Genomic DNA, 17,215 nt, shown 5'->3' with positions numbered 1-17,215 from the left:
CATAAAGCATAGGTCATATATAATTTTTTGTCACAAAGTTTCACAATCACACCACAGCTATCTGGCGCCATCTTCTGTTTAAATCTGGGTTCATGAAGCATCGCGACAAACTCAAAATGACCTATATAAAAGTTTAAAACTTTCAAAAGTTCAAAATGACCTATATAAAAAAAAGTTTTATTCATGTCTCTTTTATATAATTCTCAACAGAAAAATACACTTTTCTTAGACAACAATTGATCTCATTTTGTTTTCATACATTTAAACGACCGCACATCTTTCTGTCTAGTGATTTAACTCAGCGGCTGTTTTTATTATAATATTATTGAATGTAGGCCTATTAGCTTGTTTTTAGTAGGCGGTTGCGCGTGAAGAAAGGACCCATTAATTTACAATATTAATATGTTTAGTTAAAACCTCTTTTAGAACTGAATAATGCAACATTGGGGCGTTTGATAGTTTAATCTGTGCCTGAAATCATTTAAAAGGACTGTCGACCAAAACACCCGTTGTGAAAAATTAAGAGATCAAAGATTTAAATTGATACTTCGAACTCTTGGTGCGTCTTCACTACACATCCCCGCCACAAAACATCTGTCGATCGTCGCCTTTATGTCTGAATCATAAAATGAATTACCCCGCAGCATGAAAACGAATCCCCCGCTGCTCAGCGCCTTAAGGATTGGATCAAAAAACGCCTTATCAATTTGGATGCACTCCTGAAATAATTTTGATTGGAAAAAATGCAATACAACACGTGTTAAAGCTACAATTTATAATGCATACTATTTCAATGAAAACTCATACTATTTGGTTTAAAATACGTTTTAGTCTCTGGTAAAAGTAAATAACCCTTGTTAATCGTTTATTCGTTTTTTAAAGTGAACGTTTGAATGAGACTGCTCAGCCAGTATACTCTGTTTGCGTAAAATAAACTAATATCATTCAGTATCCACTGTTTTAGAATCTCATGGTTAAAAATAAAAAAATGTAACAAACGTTTGTATTAAAGATATTTTGTCAGAATTCGTTTTTAGTAGGCAGTTGCGCGTGAAGAAAGGACGCATTAATTTACAATATTAATATGTTTAGTTAAAAGTTATTTTAGAACTGAATAATGCAACATTGGGACGTTTGATAGTTTAATCTGTGGCTGAATCATTTAAAAGGACTGTGGATAGACTATACCAAACCCCAGTTGTGAAATATCCAGAGATCAAAGCTTTAAATTGACACTTCGAAATCTTGGCGCGTATTCACCCCATGAACACAGATCCAATTAACAACCCTAAGGTCTGGTCAAAATACAAATTTAATTAACCCCCAGTCATTTTGTCGCCTTTATGTCTGAATCATAAAATGAATTACCCCGCAGCATGAAAACGAATCCCCCGCTGCTCAGCGCCTTAAGGACTGGATAAAAAACGCCTTATCAATTTGGATGCACTCCTGAAATAATTTTGATTGGAAAAAATGCAATACAACACGTGTTAAAGTTACAATTTATAATGCATACTATTTCAATGAAAACTCATACTATTTGGTTTAAAATACGTCTCTGGTAAAAGTAAATAACACTTGTTAATCGTTTATTCTTTTTAAAGTGAACGTCTGAATGAGACTGCAACCAGTATCGTCTGTTTGCGTAAAATAAACCTATTTGTTAACTAATATCATTCAGTATCCACTGTTTTAGAATCTCATGGTTAAAAAATAAAAAAATGTAACAAACTTGTGTATTAAAGATATTTCGTCAGAATTATATATAAAATAAACCTGTTTACCAAAATACTGTATTTTCTAGTGAATGTTGTTAAAGTTTTTATAATTTTAGAGTGCCTTTGTTGTATTTGCCAACTTGATACGTTTTTTAAAACAAAATGTCAAAGTTTTCGTTAAATACATTTAAACCTTTAAAACACACGTCCTAAGATTAGGAGGGTTAAGCCCCACCCCACGAGAGGGACTTGTCTCACGCCATTGTCATTTTGGACGAGATCGCGAAAGGACTTTAAACGGAGTCGTGTAAGATTTCTGTCTTATATAGTTAAAAATATATATTATGTTTTTAGAAAATGTATCATGTTTGCTAGGTTAATGTTAAACATCGTCTTACTTACATCACGTATACGCTGAATGAGTTCATGAAAGGATTTTAAACGGTAGATTTTATGCTGCATTTTACAATTTATGCTATTTAAAATGCTCTTTGTTGAAATACAATTTTTAAATACATTTTATGTTTTTGTTCAGCATCTTTAAAGTGACATTGCTAGAGATGTGTTAGACAACGTAATGTTTAAATACACATTTTCTTCTCTTTGTCAAAAGTTTAAAAAAACAAAACAGTTTTTCACCAAGCATTAAACCCCAATAAAGACATCATTTAAACACATTTTAAACGTAATACTACTTTTTTTGTCATCTCAGTTTTCCATTAAAGATTAATAATCTTTCTACTCTTTTAAATACACCGATGGGGGTATCAGAACAGACACGCCATATCACAGCATGTAGCCTACAACTACCGGAGGGGAGGGGAGGGGGGGCGGAGGAAAAGGTCAAATGTACAGCAATTAAACCATAAATCAGGGCCATAAATCATTTTTTGTCACAACGTACATAATACATACTACTCACGTCATACTTGTGCTTTGCCCACAACCTAGGAGGTACTTCTGTCAGAGCAGGGTGAATGTCTATGACAGAGGTAGCTCCCCTCCCATTTTTCTCCACCACACTCTTCACAATAGCAGTTACAGTTCTCTGTACTTCAATCTCAAAATCACATTTGGATATAAATGCTCCTATACTTTTGCTGTGTTTCACTCCTATACTAATCTGTTGCTTTTATGCATTCTCTCACAAAGGGGCCCAAATCTGCTCACAGTTGCTCTTTGGCCTTGATCACTGATTAGGGTGCCTCAGTGTTCCCTGCTATCAAAATAGAACTGCATTTGTTTTTTTTCTGTCAGGCAAGCTGAGAGCACACACATTTTCTGCCCGGATTAACCACCCCTCCTCAGAGTATAGTTCACGTTCAATTACGACATGTGACGTGCAATGCAATTGGTCAGGCGTCATATTTTCTGTGTTAAATGACATTGTTCGATCCTTTGCCAATTTCAAGATAATTTTTTCCCCAATCATCATTTTTCACATGCCATTCATAAGCCCACTGCGGTTAAAATTTAGAACAACATATTTGTGGTTCTTCTTCAATGCTAATTCCAAAGGAAGTAAGGGTCAAATTTAATTCACACATTAAATCTCTGGCCATTAGAGGTACCGGACAAGCTGGTGAACACAAATACGCATGTTTAAATGTTCTCCCCTTCTCCTTTGACTCATACTCCAAGGGCACTGTGAATTTTTCAGAAATCAAATGGCCCTAGGCCAAAGTGCTCTTTAGGCACTGAACCTGTCAATTCTGGGACACATGGCAAGTCACATAGTCGTATCATAGTATGGCCAGCCCCAGAATCTACCAAAAAGTTTACTAATGTCCCATTATCTAACATTTGATATCTAGGCATTTGTAAAAACCCTGAACTTTTGTACATTCTCAAACGTTCATCCGAAACATTATCACATAAAACTTCATCAGTCACACTGAAAGATTTGCAAGCATTGTCTTCATTGCAGGGAGCAGTATGTAATCAGTGTATGTGTGTGTGTTGTCTGTGTGTGTGTGTAAAAATATGTTCACTTCACTGTCCTGTAGCAGCTGATCACCCTGTTTCCGGCCCCCACCTTCGCTACTCTCCGCTCTCTGCTCTGCTTCAGTCTGCTTTTTTCTTCCCCGGACAGTCTGTAGCCCAATGTCCCTCCTGCTTACACAGCCTGCATCTCGTACATTCTCTAAACTCCTGGTCGTCAGTCTTACACACGCCGCAACTCCACCTTCGCTGGTTTCCGTAGCCTTTGTTCTTCCTGTCAGGCCACTTCTGCTGTGGTTTCGATGTACTGACATTAGACGCCAGCTGAAGATCTCTCTCTCCCTTCGCCTTGACTTTGTCTTTCTTTGTCAGCAGCTGTTGCTCTGCGTGTACAGCGTGTGCCAGGGTGGAGGTCAATCACTCTTCCATTCAATGTAACTTGCTTTCACTGCTTGTGCGATCTCAGGTCTCAGGAAAAAAAGTTCATTCAGGTCTCCTTCTCTGTCCGAGTGGGGAGAAGCTGCTTTTGGTGCTTGTCTTCTGGGCAGAGAGCAGTCGAGGTCAGGGTTCAGTTTCAGGGCCCTCAGCTCTGCCACGGGATAGTGATGATTGTATGCCAGCGGTGCCAGCACAATCGTCGTTGCATGTGGGAAAACACACACATACTTTTCATTAGTCGGTTCTGGTGATGCTGACACATAAACAGATCTTTCACACATCTTATTTTTACATTCCACATTTTCAACCCTACATGCTAATTCTTTCTGCATTTGCTTTTGTTTTCCTCTATCTGCTTCCTTAAAGCAACAGCCCACTGTCTGTTCACATTCTTACAAACAGCCAAAACTCTGTTTCGTGCGCTGCCCTGTCCCACTGATTCTCGCACCACTCTCAGTGCTCAGTGTTCCCTCCCCTGGGGAAATCATGGTATTTGATCAGTTTCTCTATGTCCTGCATACAGTTTCTCCTATAGTTTTTTCTCATTTGACAGAAACCCGGTGTATCAAATTCAGCAATCTCACTTTGAGATTTCCCCATACTGGCTGTTTCTGTTTCTCTGTGGGTTACCTTTCGACGCACGACGCACGTCTTATCATCTGTCGGACATCTCCAACAGATCTGATTTTTAACCCAAGATCAGCTAAGGGTGCACTCCCTAGTGCTTTGTTAATTACAATTTGCTCAAAATCTTCGATTTCAGCTAACCTAATTAAACAATTTCTGCGAGAACTCAGTCTCCGTTAGAAAACCTCTTGACCTACCAGGTCTCAGTCTTTGTTCGAGAACCTCTTGCACTCGGACCACACAAAAAACAGTCTCAGCCAATATGGTTCACTCACTTTCATACCAAAAGAAAATAAATTAGTCGTCCCTTACCAGAGATATTTGGGTTGCCACGGGTTCGTTTTCATTTGATTCCAGTGGAGTTTCTCCTGGCCCTGGTGCAGTCGGCCCCTCTCTCTTAAAACTTACGAGGTAGAGCTGGAACTTCTCAGTCCAGGTGGCCAAACACCATCCGCACTCAGGTCCAGAAGGCACTTCCAAGGAATCTCACTATTCTGACACCAAATTGTTGTGGCAAAAAATTATCAGCCAACCATTATCACTGCGTAAGAGACACTCTGACTCAAACAGTCTTTTGAAATAAATTTATTCTTGCAAGAAGACCCAGTCATTACACAGCAACCCGTCTGTGTCATGAGAGAGTGTTTTTTATCAGGCAGGGCTGCCTTTCTTATACATTTCTCCCCGAGGTCAACTGGCAGAAGCAGATCTTCCTCCCCCCTTCTCTCCCTCTGATACAGGGACTAGGCTACTAGGCCTGATTTACTATTAACCAGCCCAAACGTACCCCCCTGTACTACATGACCTCTGACCTGAAGAGGGCAGAGGTCCCCACTCAGCCTGGACCGAGGTGTCTCTGTTCTTCTTTTCAATCGTAAATACTGTCCCTTGTTCAAACATAAATTTCCCAATGTCTTCTCTCTTTCCAGATCAGAAGACCAGATGGCATTCCTGTGCGATGACTGAGTCTTGACCACTGATTATCAAAAATTTCTACAACAATGGAAAGGTGATTAGAGAAGATACTCTGAAGCATTCGCCACACGGTTGTCTTTAGGTCCCTCCCACATTTGATTGCCAAAAACCGAAGCTGAAAATACAAAAAAACGTGTTACAAATTACATTTCTCTGAAGCTTCTCATAAATTTTTAATGTAACAAGCTGTGGATTCAGCCTGTAGAATATGCAGTGTACAATCTTAATTGTACTTTTTAGATTAACCTATGGCGTTATAAACAAAATCAGCACACTTACAAATCGTTGCTGGAGCTCTTTATCCTGCCTCAAACTGTTGTCAAGCAACGCCAAATCTTCCTGGGTGTCTAGGGGGGAGTAACAGATCCCCTGGCAGGGATAACTCTCCAACAGACACATTGGCACTGAAATGTTGCAGCATAGCGTCCATTTTGTTGTCCATGCTACGCACAACATCGCCAAACTCTCCAAGACGTCAAAGCATTGGGGTCTGATCTGCACCTACAGGGGTTCCCAGAATAAAATAATAAAGTATTCAGTCCTTGTCCTTCAACTACTAAACTATGACATTTATATCTAGGTCTCCTACATGTACAGGTGGCCCCAGTGGGAATTAAACCAACAACCACAGGTGTTGTTTGCAAGTTGTACCTGATTGCCCAGTGCGAGCAAACGCCTTCAACATTGTCCCAACTTGCTTCACCTGCTCTATAAGTGAGCCGCTGTCACCTGGGAAGTAACAATATATTGATTAGCAATACACTAAATATAATAGTAATATAATATAACCACAATTATCATACCAGTAACTTTCCCTGTAATTTCTATCCACAGTATGTTATGCATGGCATACAAGTTCATAATGAAGAACCCTTATGATAATATCAATTTCATTTTTTTTCTTTGAAGCAGAATATTTGTTTGTAAAAGGGGAGGAAAAAGAAAATAATGAAATTTGCTATTGTTATATCCCTACTCACCTGAAGGACGGATAGATCAGGCAAATCTCCAGTCAGGCCTTTGTAGAGTGTGCTTATTTGAATAACATAAAACTTTCATGAGTGGGAAGTGGCATATCCACAGGTATTTTAATTCAAACATGCAACATATTGTAATAAATCTACAATATTCAGCCTTTACCTTACACCCTCGGTTGTTGCAATACACTTTTATTATATTAAATACTTATTTATATAGCTTGCTCACTGTATAATCATGATAGCCTAATACTTATAACACAAGATTGCATCTTAAACGAATGACTGAGTTGAAAACTTGAATAAGAACGCATTTTACCCGGAGGGGACCAGCTAGGGAAACTTACCTGCCTACAATAACTGTTTTCATTTGTTTTCAGTGACCTGTAGCACAATGCCCTGACAGTGACTTCACCTGTGCCCTGATCTTTAGAGGAGAGCAAGTTAATATAATTGATATTACAATTATCACAATAATTAACAAACAGTCTGCTTTAAAACTAAGAAAAAACAAGCTTCTATACTAACGTTACATTAAAAATGAACACGTGGCGAACTAGCTTAGCCGCTATCTGCCGGCACACCACATTAGATTAAAATACTTACCCTTGTAGTTGTGCAGATAACTCGATATGTAGAGTTTAAAGCCCTTGTCCCTCTTGCTTGTACTCGGAGCAGTGGACCAGGCATCAACAATGCGATGAACATCGCTGACGCAAATTTTCGGAAGATCCTGGAGACATCGAAAACAGACATTTTGGGCGACGCGCAAGTAAACCGTAAAAAGATATGCCAACTTCTGGCGACAGCGGAAGTTCGTCACTACGCTTGTGCACGTAGGCTATTCAGTACTCCACAGTTCACAGTCTTTGTAATGTGTTTTAGCAATACATTTAACATTTATAATGTGTTTAGATTTTTTTTTTATTACCTTTACAGGGACTTTAACACTTTCTTAAACATTTGTACAGGTCATAATTGCAAATGAATCCCTTACCTGCAAAAGGTAAAATAACTAAAAAAAATCGAGGTTGGAAAAAATTTAAAGACATAATCGAAAATTCTGCGCAACTGTGAAACCAGAGGATAATTTATTTTTTTCATTGAATTTATCCTTCACGTCAAAATGGGGATTTTCATGTTTATGATAGATATCACCATGGTTGCAAATTAATAAAAAAAATATAAAGTATACCCAAGATTTTGGCCATGTTGCAGATGTCTTTCACTGTTCACTGATAGTCAGGCATTGGTGAAAAGTCTAACTTCATCAATTTATTCTGCTAAATTGTTCATACCATGAATTAAATATCTATTTTAAAACCTAATCAGAATCAGAAAAATATTTATTGCCAAGTAATTTTTACAAAAGGAATTCTTTTTGGTTTATTGGTGCATGTCTCAAATGTGCATCAATCAAAGAAATGTAAACAATTTTCACCTAAGTGCATAAAATAATTCAATATATTTTACATATATTACTGTATAATCGCTTCAGAGTTTCAAAGTAATTTAAATGTCATTTCCTAAACCTTACCTTATCATGGAATCAAGAGTCAAGACTATGTTATAAACCCTAATGGCTTTGGAGCAAAAAATAATAATAGCCAACATGGCTGGTCGATTTTGAGAGTCTAAGCTGTCCTTGTATTTCAAAGTGGCTTGCCGCCAGCCGGCCGCGGTCGATTAGCCCGAGGCAACCGCCAGAGAAAATGAAGCAGTCGTCCCGCCGTCTGATCGCCGGCGGCATCTCACAAGAAATGGGAGTGACGAATTCGGCGGCAAACGTTTCATCCCCGCCAGTGGGACGCACCTATAGCCGACAGCTTAGGGTCGGCGGCAAAAACAAGCCGTGCGGACATTTTTTGCTATCTGGGACCCTGTTAGGTAATCCAACCCAGCTAACACTTTAGAACAATGGTCCTCTACTGGTTTAACTTCGGGACCCAGATTTTACACTGGACATAAAGTGATGACCCACCATAGTAAAAAACATAACCAGTATATAATGTATCCTGGATAGCATTTTCTTTAATCTTTGTGTGTTCATGGTTTTCAAGTATAAATGCATTTATCAAGTGACATAATTTTTTTTTATTGATGTCAACAACAAATAGATGTTATCTGCCCCCTTTTTAAAAAGTTGATGAGCATATTTTTTTTATATAAGCCCAATTTATTTATTATCCAGTTTATTTCCTAATATCAAACATCATTCTAACAGAACATATATTACAAAGGATACCATCAGAAAATTTAAATGAACTAAAAATAGCTAGTTCTTAGAATTTTTGTCCAGTATGTGGCGCTGTTCTGAAACTGCTCAGGTAGTATCTGGGCATAATGGTTATCATGGAGGAAAGTGTTCAAGAGTTATAAGCCAAAATAGCCATTTTTCTATCACCTGACCAGTAGGGGGCAATATGCCAAAATGCTGCAGGTAACCTCAGGGCCTAATGGTGATGAAATTTACCAAGTTTTGTCCCAATCCCTTTTTGACCACAAGGTGGCGCAGTTCCGTAGCTTTTTGAGTCCCTTCAGAGCAAGGTGTTGAATGACACATAAAGAGTTTTGGAACAATACACCAAGTCATTCATAAAATACAGCATTTCATGACTACATTCAAAATGTATAACATATGAAAATGTGGTATCGTTCGACTGTATGTAGCACTTGATTGAAAGAGACAATTTTTGTCATTTTTGGCATAAGTGTTCAAGAGTTATAAGCCAAAAAAATCAGTTTTTGCTATCTCCTGACCAGTTGGGGGCAGTGCGCCAAAATGTTGATGACATGTACCAAGTTTTGTCCCAATTTCTCAAAGCGTTACCGAGATACACCCTCACGTCCATTTTGGCATGCTCTCCATCAAATTCTTTTTAAGCACTATTCGAAAAAGGAATGGTTTATCAAAATTCTGTGAATAACCTTTTGTCATGAGTGCCTCTAGACTAGCACTAATTGCATCTAATAACATCTAATTGATGCAGGACAATTTTCGTAGGACGAGTTTGATAAAGTATGTTTTTCAGAAAATTCATAATGGTGGAAACATTTTCATGAAGGAAAAACATTTCATAGGGTGCAATTGAATCAAATATCTTGATCCAAGGAATCAGAGGAAAAAATTATTTGTTTCTAGGACTCGTGGCTCAAAAGTTATTAACATAAATGTGAGTGTTGGTGGCACTAGAGGGTTTGAGGGAGAGGCGCCACATTTGCTGTGGTAACAGATCAGACTGTCCTCTACCTGTGTGCCAAATTTCATAACTTTCTCGCAAATTGTTCTATGGATTGCCATGGACTCAACAGAGAAGAATAATAGGAACACTAACCAAAACAATAGGGTCTTCCCCTTCAGGGCTTGACCCCTAATTATAGTGTTCATGAAAAATAGAATAGATTCTACCTAATAGAGTATTTAATATGAAACTATAAAATGCAGATGAGAAGCCTTTTTGCGGTCAGGACCCACCAGTTGAGAAACACTGCTTTAGATTTATTTTTGGTTTTGTGATGATTTTAATGGATGTATGAAGTCATTTCTCTTAAAGATAACACAGGTGTCCTAACAGAGGACATGAGACACATTTAGCAACCACAAAGTGTCACAATATTTTCAACACTTGAGTTTTAACATTTCAATCCTCACAAACATCTTTTTTTCAAATGTTTGACAAGTGTGCAAATTTTCTTCAACACAAAAGTTGTTATTTATTAATTGTATGAAACATTTAAAATGGGGTTTATGTGTACCAGTCATTTTTAGTGGGACTGTGTTTGGATCTCATAGGCCATATCTATTTGTTTTTGTTGTTGTTTTTTTTTAATAGAATTAAAAGTAATAGAAAAAAAGAGAAACATGACAACAACAAAAAATTCTTAATATTTGTCCTGGTTTATGGCACATACAAAATTTTCATCATAATATCTTAAAAAAGAAGAAACTTTCTTAGTCATGAGCAATCTTAAAGACTTAAGTAAGTACTCCACTTCAGCTAGGAAGCTTTTTAAGATACCTCTGCTTGTGCAAATAAAATTTTGCTACAAGAATAAAAAAAATTAACAATACAAACTAATGCTTTATTTTCATGTTCAAAATAACAGATAATATCCTTAATGCAAAAAATATAACTTTTATCAATTGTAGAAAAACAATAATAACTCAACTTACACCAAAACTTCGAAGACATACTACAAGAGAAAAATAAATGGCTAAAGCTTTCACTTTCATTATTACAAAAAGAACAAATATCGCTTACATCACAAATATCTCGCCAGGTGTGCGTTACATGGATACACTTTGTGCAAAATTAAATTTGGTTTATATTCATATGGTAACAACCACACTTTCTTCCATTGAATGTCGTCAATAAAAGACAAAAAAATCCCTCGTGACAATTGCTAACCACGAGTGAGATAATTGGCGGATTTATTTGTTATTACATGCTGTACTTAAAAATAACGTTCCTCCCAAAAATAACTGAGGAAGTTGTTTATGACCAACACCGTAGGTTAGTGACAATTTCATAAAAAAAATATGCTCTCTGCTATCGCCTTTACAACAGATTGATAATCTTTAAATGGCAAAGGATACATTTCTCATATACTAAAATGTCACCTTTGCAATCAAAAAGCTCTGCAACAAAAATAATGTTTTTGTTAAACCATTTAAAAAAAAAATCCATATGTTTTTAATCTTAATGTCCATATTATTCCACAGAATTGATTTGTGGGGAGAAAAGTTGTGGTTGTAAACCAATTTCCAAGCTAAAAATGCCTGTTGATGGAATTTAGACATTTATATAGGTATTTTCCCAACAGAATAATTACATCTCAATAAGAACGAGAGGCCACCAACCCTATTAAATATATTATTGGGGATAAAATACCACATGGAGTCATTACCAGTCAATCATCTCTTCAGCCAATTGATTTTAAAAGTGTTATTAGTGTCAACAAAATGTAGAACTTCGAGCTCCCCCTCACTTTTATTTGCCAAAACATTTTTATTTAATTTGTGGGATTTATTCTTCCATATAAAATCAAGGAAAACTTTATCAATGTTTTGGGAAGTGTAGCTGTCAATATATAAGGATAGGGAGGGGTAAACACATCTAGATAAACCTTCTGCTTTTGATTAAAAAAAAACTCTGCCTAATAGAGATAAATCTCTTTGAAGCCAATTATTAAATGTATTCTTAGTTTTAACTAATTGTGGTGAAAAATTCACTTCACTTCTGATCGGTATGCAATTGAATTGAGTTTCTGAGGTATCATATAAACAAATCATTTCACATTTAGGTAAATTGAGCCTAAGTCCAGATGCATTTGAAAAAGAGTTGATTTTATGCAACACCGGTACTATTTGCTCTTTATCTTTCAGAAACAAAGTTGTGTCATCTGCTAATTGTGAAATATGAAACTCTCTATTAAATATATTAATACCTTCAAAACTAATCTTATGCAAGATATCAATAGACAAAGATTCTACTGCAAATAAAAATAAAAGAGGGCTTAGCGGGCACCCCTGACGTATTCCACGACAAATAGGGTACCTTGATACCTGAGTTCAAAATTATACTACTATCAATGTTTTTGTACAACATCTGAACAATATGAATACATTTCATACCAAAAGCAGCTAATTATTTTAAAAGTAACTTGTGCTCCACAGTGTCAAAAGCCTTATAAAAATCCAGGAATATTATAATAGCTTCTGAATCAATTTCATCCCTGTAATCAATAGGATCCAGAACAAGCCTGATATTACAGCTAATATGACGTCCCTCATGAAACCAGTTTGCGCTTCATTAATGACATTGTGTATTACTTGTTTTAATCTTTGCGCATATGGAAGCAAATGGTTTATAATCAAAATTCAGCAAAGTAATCGGTCACTAATTATCAATCAAGGAAGCATGTTTATCTGGTTTAGGGATAGGAGAAATCACTCCCTGTTTCATTGTTGGAGTCATTGCACCATTCTCTAAGAATTCCAGAACCATTAATAAAAAAGATTTCTCTAACAGTCTCTCTAACTGCATAAAAAATTCAAAAGTAAGGCCATCAGAACCAGGTGATTTTCCTTTTTTCATTGACTTCATCGCATCTTTTATTTCTTGTAAAGTTATGAGAACTTCACACAATAACTTAAAGTCATCACTTACATTTGGTATAAAGTCCTTAATTTGTTACAAATATTGCTCAGAAAGGTTTGCCTGATGATTAGAAGAATATACATTTTTATATATAGATATACATTTATCTCTTTAAGGTTTTTGGATATTGAACCATTCATTTGCAGCGTTGAAATATTGTTTCTTTTGAAATTCCTTTTTTTAAGTGAGAAGAAAAAGTTCATATTTTTTCTCCCTCCTCAATCCATTTCGCTCCTGATCTCACAAAAGCTCCTTTAACAGTTTGAATATAACTGGTCTATTTCTAACTGCAATACTTTTAAATGACTTGAATTTTAATTAAAGTTCAATTTGCATAACAAATATTCCCATTTACTGCTATGTGAAGAAAGCTCATTATCTATAAAAAACTCATTGATAAATCCCTTAATTTGGTCATTAAATGCCTTAACATTTAGGATATTATTATTTATTTTCCAATATCCATGGAGGAAACTCTTACCTTGTTCTGTTCGCAAATGTAACTCTATCAGCAAATGATCAGAGAATGGTGCATATTTATGATTAATGTCAGCCACATATTTTCGAATGAGAAATGAAAAAGAAGTCTATTCTTGATTTACACCAAGTATATTCCTTTGCATCTGGATTATAATAACGCCATGCATCTGTTACTTCTAAGTTGTCACACAAATCAGAAATAAGATTGTTGTTAGAGCCCATCCTGGGAGGGTATCTATCAATAGTGTTAAACAATTCTTCATTGAATTCCCCAGCTATAATAAGAAAAGTATGTTTGAAGCAATTTAAGCAATTCTTAAATTTTCCCCTGCAAATATAAAGACAAAGCCTTATTGGCAGAACTTAAATTGTGGCCATATATATTACATATTATGAATGAAGCATTATCCAATTTGACAACAAGAATAACAAATCTCCCTTCAGTAGAAGCAATCGACCTTTGAACTTAATGACTAATGTAAGCACACCAGCAGAGTGACTGGAGCCGTGAACTGCTTTACAATACTGTTCCTACATTAACAGGTAACCATGCAGGAATTAATGCAGGACAAATGAATAGTACTAAATTAGCCCTTGAGTCACTACTATTAACTAATATGGAAACACTATTAACTAATCAGTAAGTAATTACAAACTGATGACTGTAGTAGTTTACTATTAGCTAATAATTACTGAATTTGAATGGCTTCTTATAATCTATAATCCTCTAATAACTAACCATAGGTAAATTAAAATAACTTCTAATTAGTTACTCATCCACACATTAACTGTAACACAAATGTGAAGAATTATATTTTTATTGTCAAATTGAATGTGCATCTTCAAAGAACAGTACTGGATCAATTTATGAATATACATTTACATTTATGCATTTGGCAGACGCTTTTATCCAAAGCGACTTATAGTGCACTTATTACAGGGACAATCCCCCCGGAGCAACCTGGAGTTAAGTGCCTTGCTGAAGGGCCCAACAGTGGCATCTTGAACACCTGACCTTCTGGTCAGTAACCCTGAGCCTCAACCACTGAGCCACCACTGCCCCGATATTAACATAACATAAGAAGTGTCAGGTATCAGTATATGGGTCAGTGACAAATAAGGATGTCAGAGATGCTATATAGAAACATCTTTTAAAATCAAATTTAAAGGTTTCAAATACTTTTTTAAGGAAACATATTTTTACAATACATTTTTGAGTCATAGAATATGTCTGAATATGTTTATCATAGAGTAGGTGTATTCGAGTAATTTTATATTTAGCAGTTTTATGTATTTTTGAATCACTTAATAAACCTAGTTGAATAGAATAATCAAAATGGTAAAACTACAAGTCCATCATGCCTCTAATCCAATCAGCATTCGCGATACTGGATGCTGGAGCTGAGGAGGCGGGTGGGGCTTCAGTGTTGATCCCAGCTCACGCCTCTCCTCCCGAACATGTGCTGCTATGACCACATACATGCAGTTAAGATATGTTTAGTTCTGTTCAGATCGAAAATAGGCAAAGGACATATGGACAATATATTTTAGAAGCATTTTAGCGTAAGTACACAAACCGATGGAATCGGCCTCGGAGAAGCGTCATTGTCCATTGTCTTCTGGAGATCAGCTCACTTTTTGTAGACACTTTATTTTTATATCCATCTCGTTTTTTATTTTACGTTGAAAGTAATGCTTTGAAAGCCAATTGTGGAGTTAATGTTTACAGTAATCGCCGTGTATTAAACTTGTGTAAGGCCTCCAGCAGTCGTGTAGTAGACTGCAACTGTGTGTCACGAACCCCCCTCCTCTGCTTCTCCCCGCATCGTCTAGCACACACACGCACACTCCCTCACTCCGTCCCCTCGAGCTTTTCATGCTCTTTTTGCTCGCTCGAGCCCTCACGCCCACTTTGCTCCTACTCGCTCACATGCTCGTAGGCAATCTCCCTTCCTCGAGTTTCTCACGCGCTTCCAATCCCCAGAACATTATGACCACCTGCACTCGCGTCATCTGCACTCCTGCACATTAGTTTCACCTGCACTCGTCTCATCACCTTTCATTGTTTACACCTGCACCTTCCCCTATAAATACCACAGCACATCCGGTTCACGGGTGTTGGTTATTGTATTTAGATTCCCGTGTCTTTGCCCCCCGCTAGTCTCGTCTAGTTTTGACCCCCCTTTGATTCGTTACCCCTTAGCTTGCCAGCTCTCTTGTTCCCCTAGCTCCCCTGTTTAGGCCTTCCCGCTACTCTATTCTGATTACCCCGGCTTTGACCCTCGCTTCCCTCGACCATTCTCATTGGATTTGCCCCTTGTTTATACTTTGATTCCCCGGCTTTTGACCCTACACTTCCCTCGACGATTCTCCCTCTGGATTTACCCTGTTATGTACTTTTGCCTGCTTTATTTTTATTAAAGCAGTTTTTCCTCCGGCATTGTGACTGTCTCGTCTTGTGTGTGTGTGTGTGTGCGGGTTACACTGTGAGAACCTTTAAAAGCATTATATCATGCTTTAGGTTTGACAAAAGATATTGTAACGTTTTAAATTATTTATTATGAATGATATTTTCAGTGAATTTAATGTCATAGATAGATGTTTTGTATGTTTTTACATGTTTATGCAACTGATTTATGTATATGATTAAATATAATTGTAGAACAAAATACTTGGGTATTCAATATTAATTGACAAGTAACACCTCAGTTATTTTTAATGGTCTATAATGCGTTTTCTCTTTAGAATACTGTTCCAAATGGTCAATAACTCCTTCAGAAGGATGTAGTAACACCTCATTATTAGGGGGTTACCATGATTTTCAAAGTAGTTATTAATAGGAACCTATAACCCCAAAACACAGAAACATCATACTCATTTGTAATGGTTAAGAGAGATATTCAAAAGAACCATATATTTCTGTGAGATAAATTGGCCAGTAATGATATCCTAACAATGTATTAATGTAGTCATTTGGAGGGATTATTTCTTTAAATTCATTCCTGGTTAAAGAGCACACGAAGAACACTGTCCTGCTTCTGTAAAGATGTACTTTATTTTTGTCACTAAATAAAATACAATCATTTACATTTAGACATTCTAGTGTTGGAATTGGTGACATCATAACATTTTTTTGAAAATAAATAAATAAATAAATATTTCAAAATATATCAATGTAGTCACTGTTTAAATGGCATAGGAAAATACTAGAGTTCATTCAGAAAATTCCATCGGAGCCGATTGCCGTGTATGCAGTCAGCTGCGAGTTACACACCTGTTCCTGTTCCTCTGACGCTGCCTGCTGTTGGATTCTATGGTGCATTAAAGCGAATTTCTCCTTTTCTGCACGGCAGTGCAGTTGCCCGTGGGCACAGCGACAGCGCAGTTAAAAGTGTTATTTTCTTTTCTGGACATGCCTTTTTAAAGGTCATAAAAGCTGCCTTGCGTGCCTGAGCTGCGATTCCACGCAGGCAGCGTTTTATGAATGGTCTATGTTCTCAGTTCGAGAACATAGCCATGACAGCAGTTCCTCTATAACAATTCCAGAGGCTCCTGGGGCATATGGCAACCTCCGCGGCAGTCACGCCACTGGGGTTGACACAGGAGTCCCTATACAGCAGGTATCCCGATGCGTTCTGTTCACCAAAGACGCCTCCAAACAGGACGGGGCCCCGGCTGGGTTGGCACAACAACTGCCTAGTGTGACTGTAATCCTTGCCCTTTGGAGGTTTCTTCCACTAATAAGAGGCAAGGCTCGTCCGTTCAGACAGCACCACTAGGATAGTGTACATAAATCGCCATGGCGCTGTGCGCTCTTGTTATATGTCACAACTTGCCCGCCATGTCCAAATAGACCTGTTCACTTCCCAAGAGACCTCCCATTGCCCGCTCTGGTACT

General features: G+C 37.1%; 1 protein-coding gene across 1 annotated transcript in view; it reads left to right on the top strand.

Moving 5' to 3' along the window:
• cmklr2 (chemerin chemokine-like receptor 2) overlaps nucleotides 1-17,215 on the top strand; it is a 61,933-nt gene that overhangs the window by 28,503 nt on the left and 16,215 nt on the right. The window contains 1 exon segment of the mRNA XM_052148742.1: nucleotides 5,654-5,733. Within this exon segment, the coding sequence (XP_052004702.1) occupies nucleotides 5,726-5,733 (8 nt within the window). The 5' untranslated portion in view covers nucleotides 5,654-5,725.

The sequence above is a fragment of the Xyrauchen texanus genome, chromosome 18 (genome assembly GCF_025860055.1).
Source record: "Xyrauchen texanus isolate HMW12.3.18 chromosome 18, RBS_HiC_50CHRs, whole genome shotgun sequence".
Taxonomy (NCBI): Eukaryota; Metazoa; Chordata; class Actinopteri; order Cypriniformes; family Catostomidae; genus Xyrauchen; species Xyrauchen texanus.
Note: the sequence above shows the minus strand (reverse complement) of the source record. Positions and strands in the feature narration are given on the sequence as shown.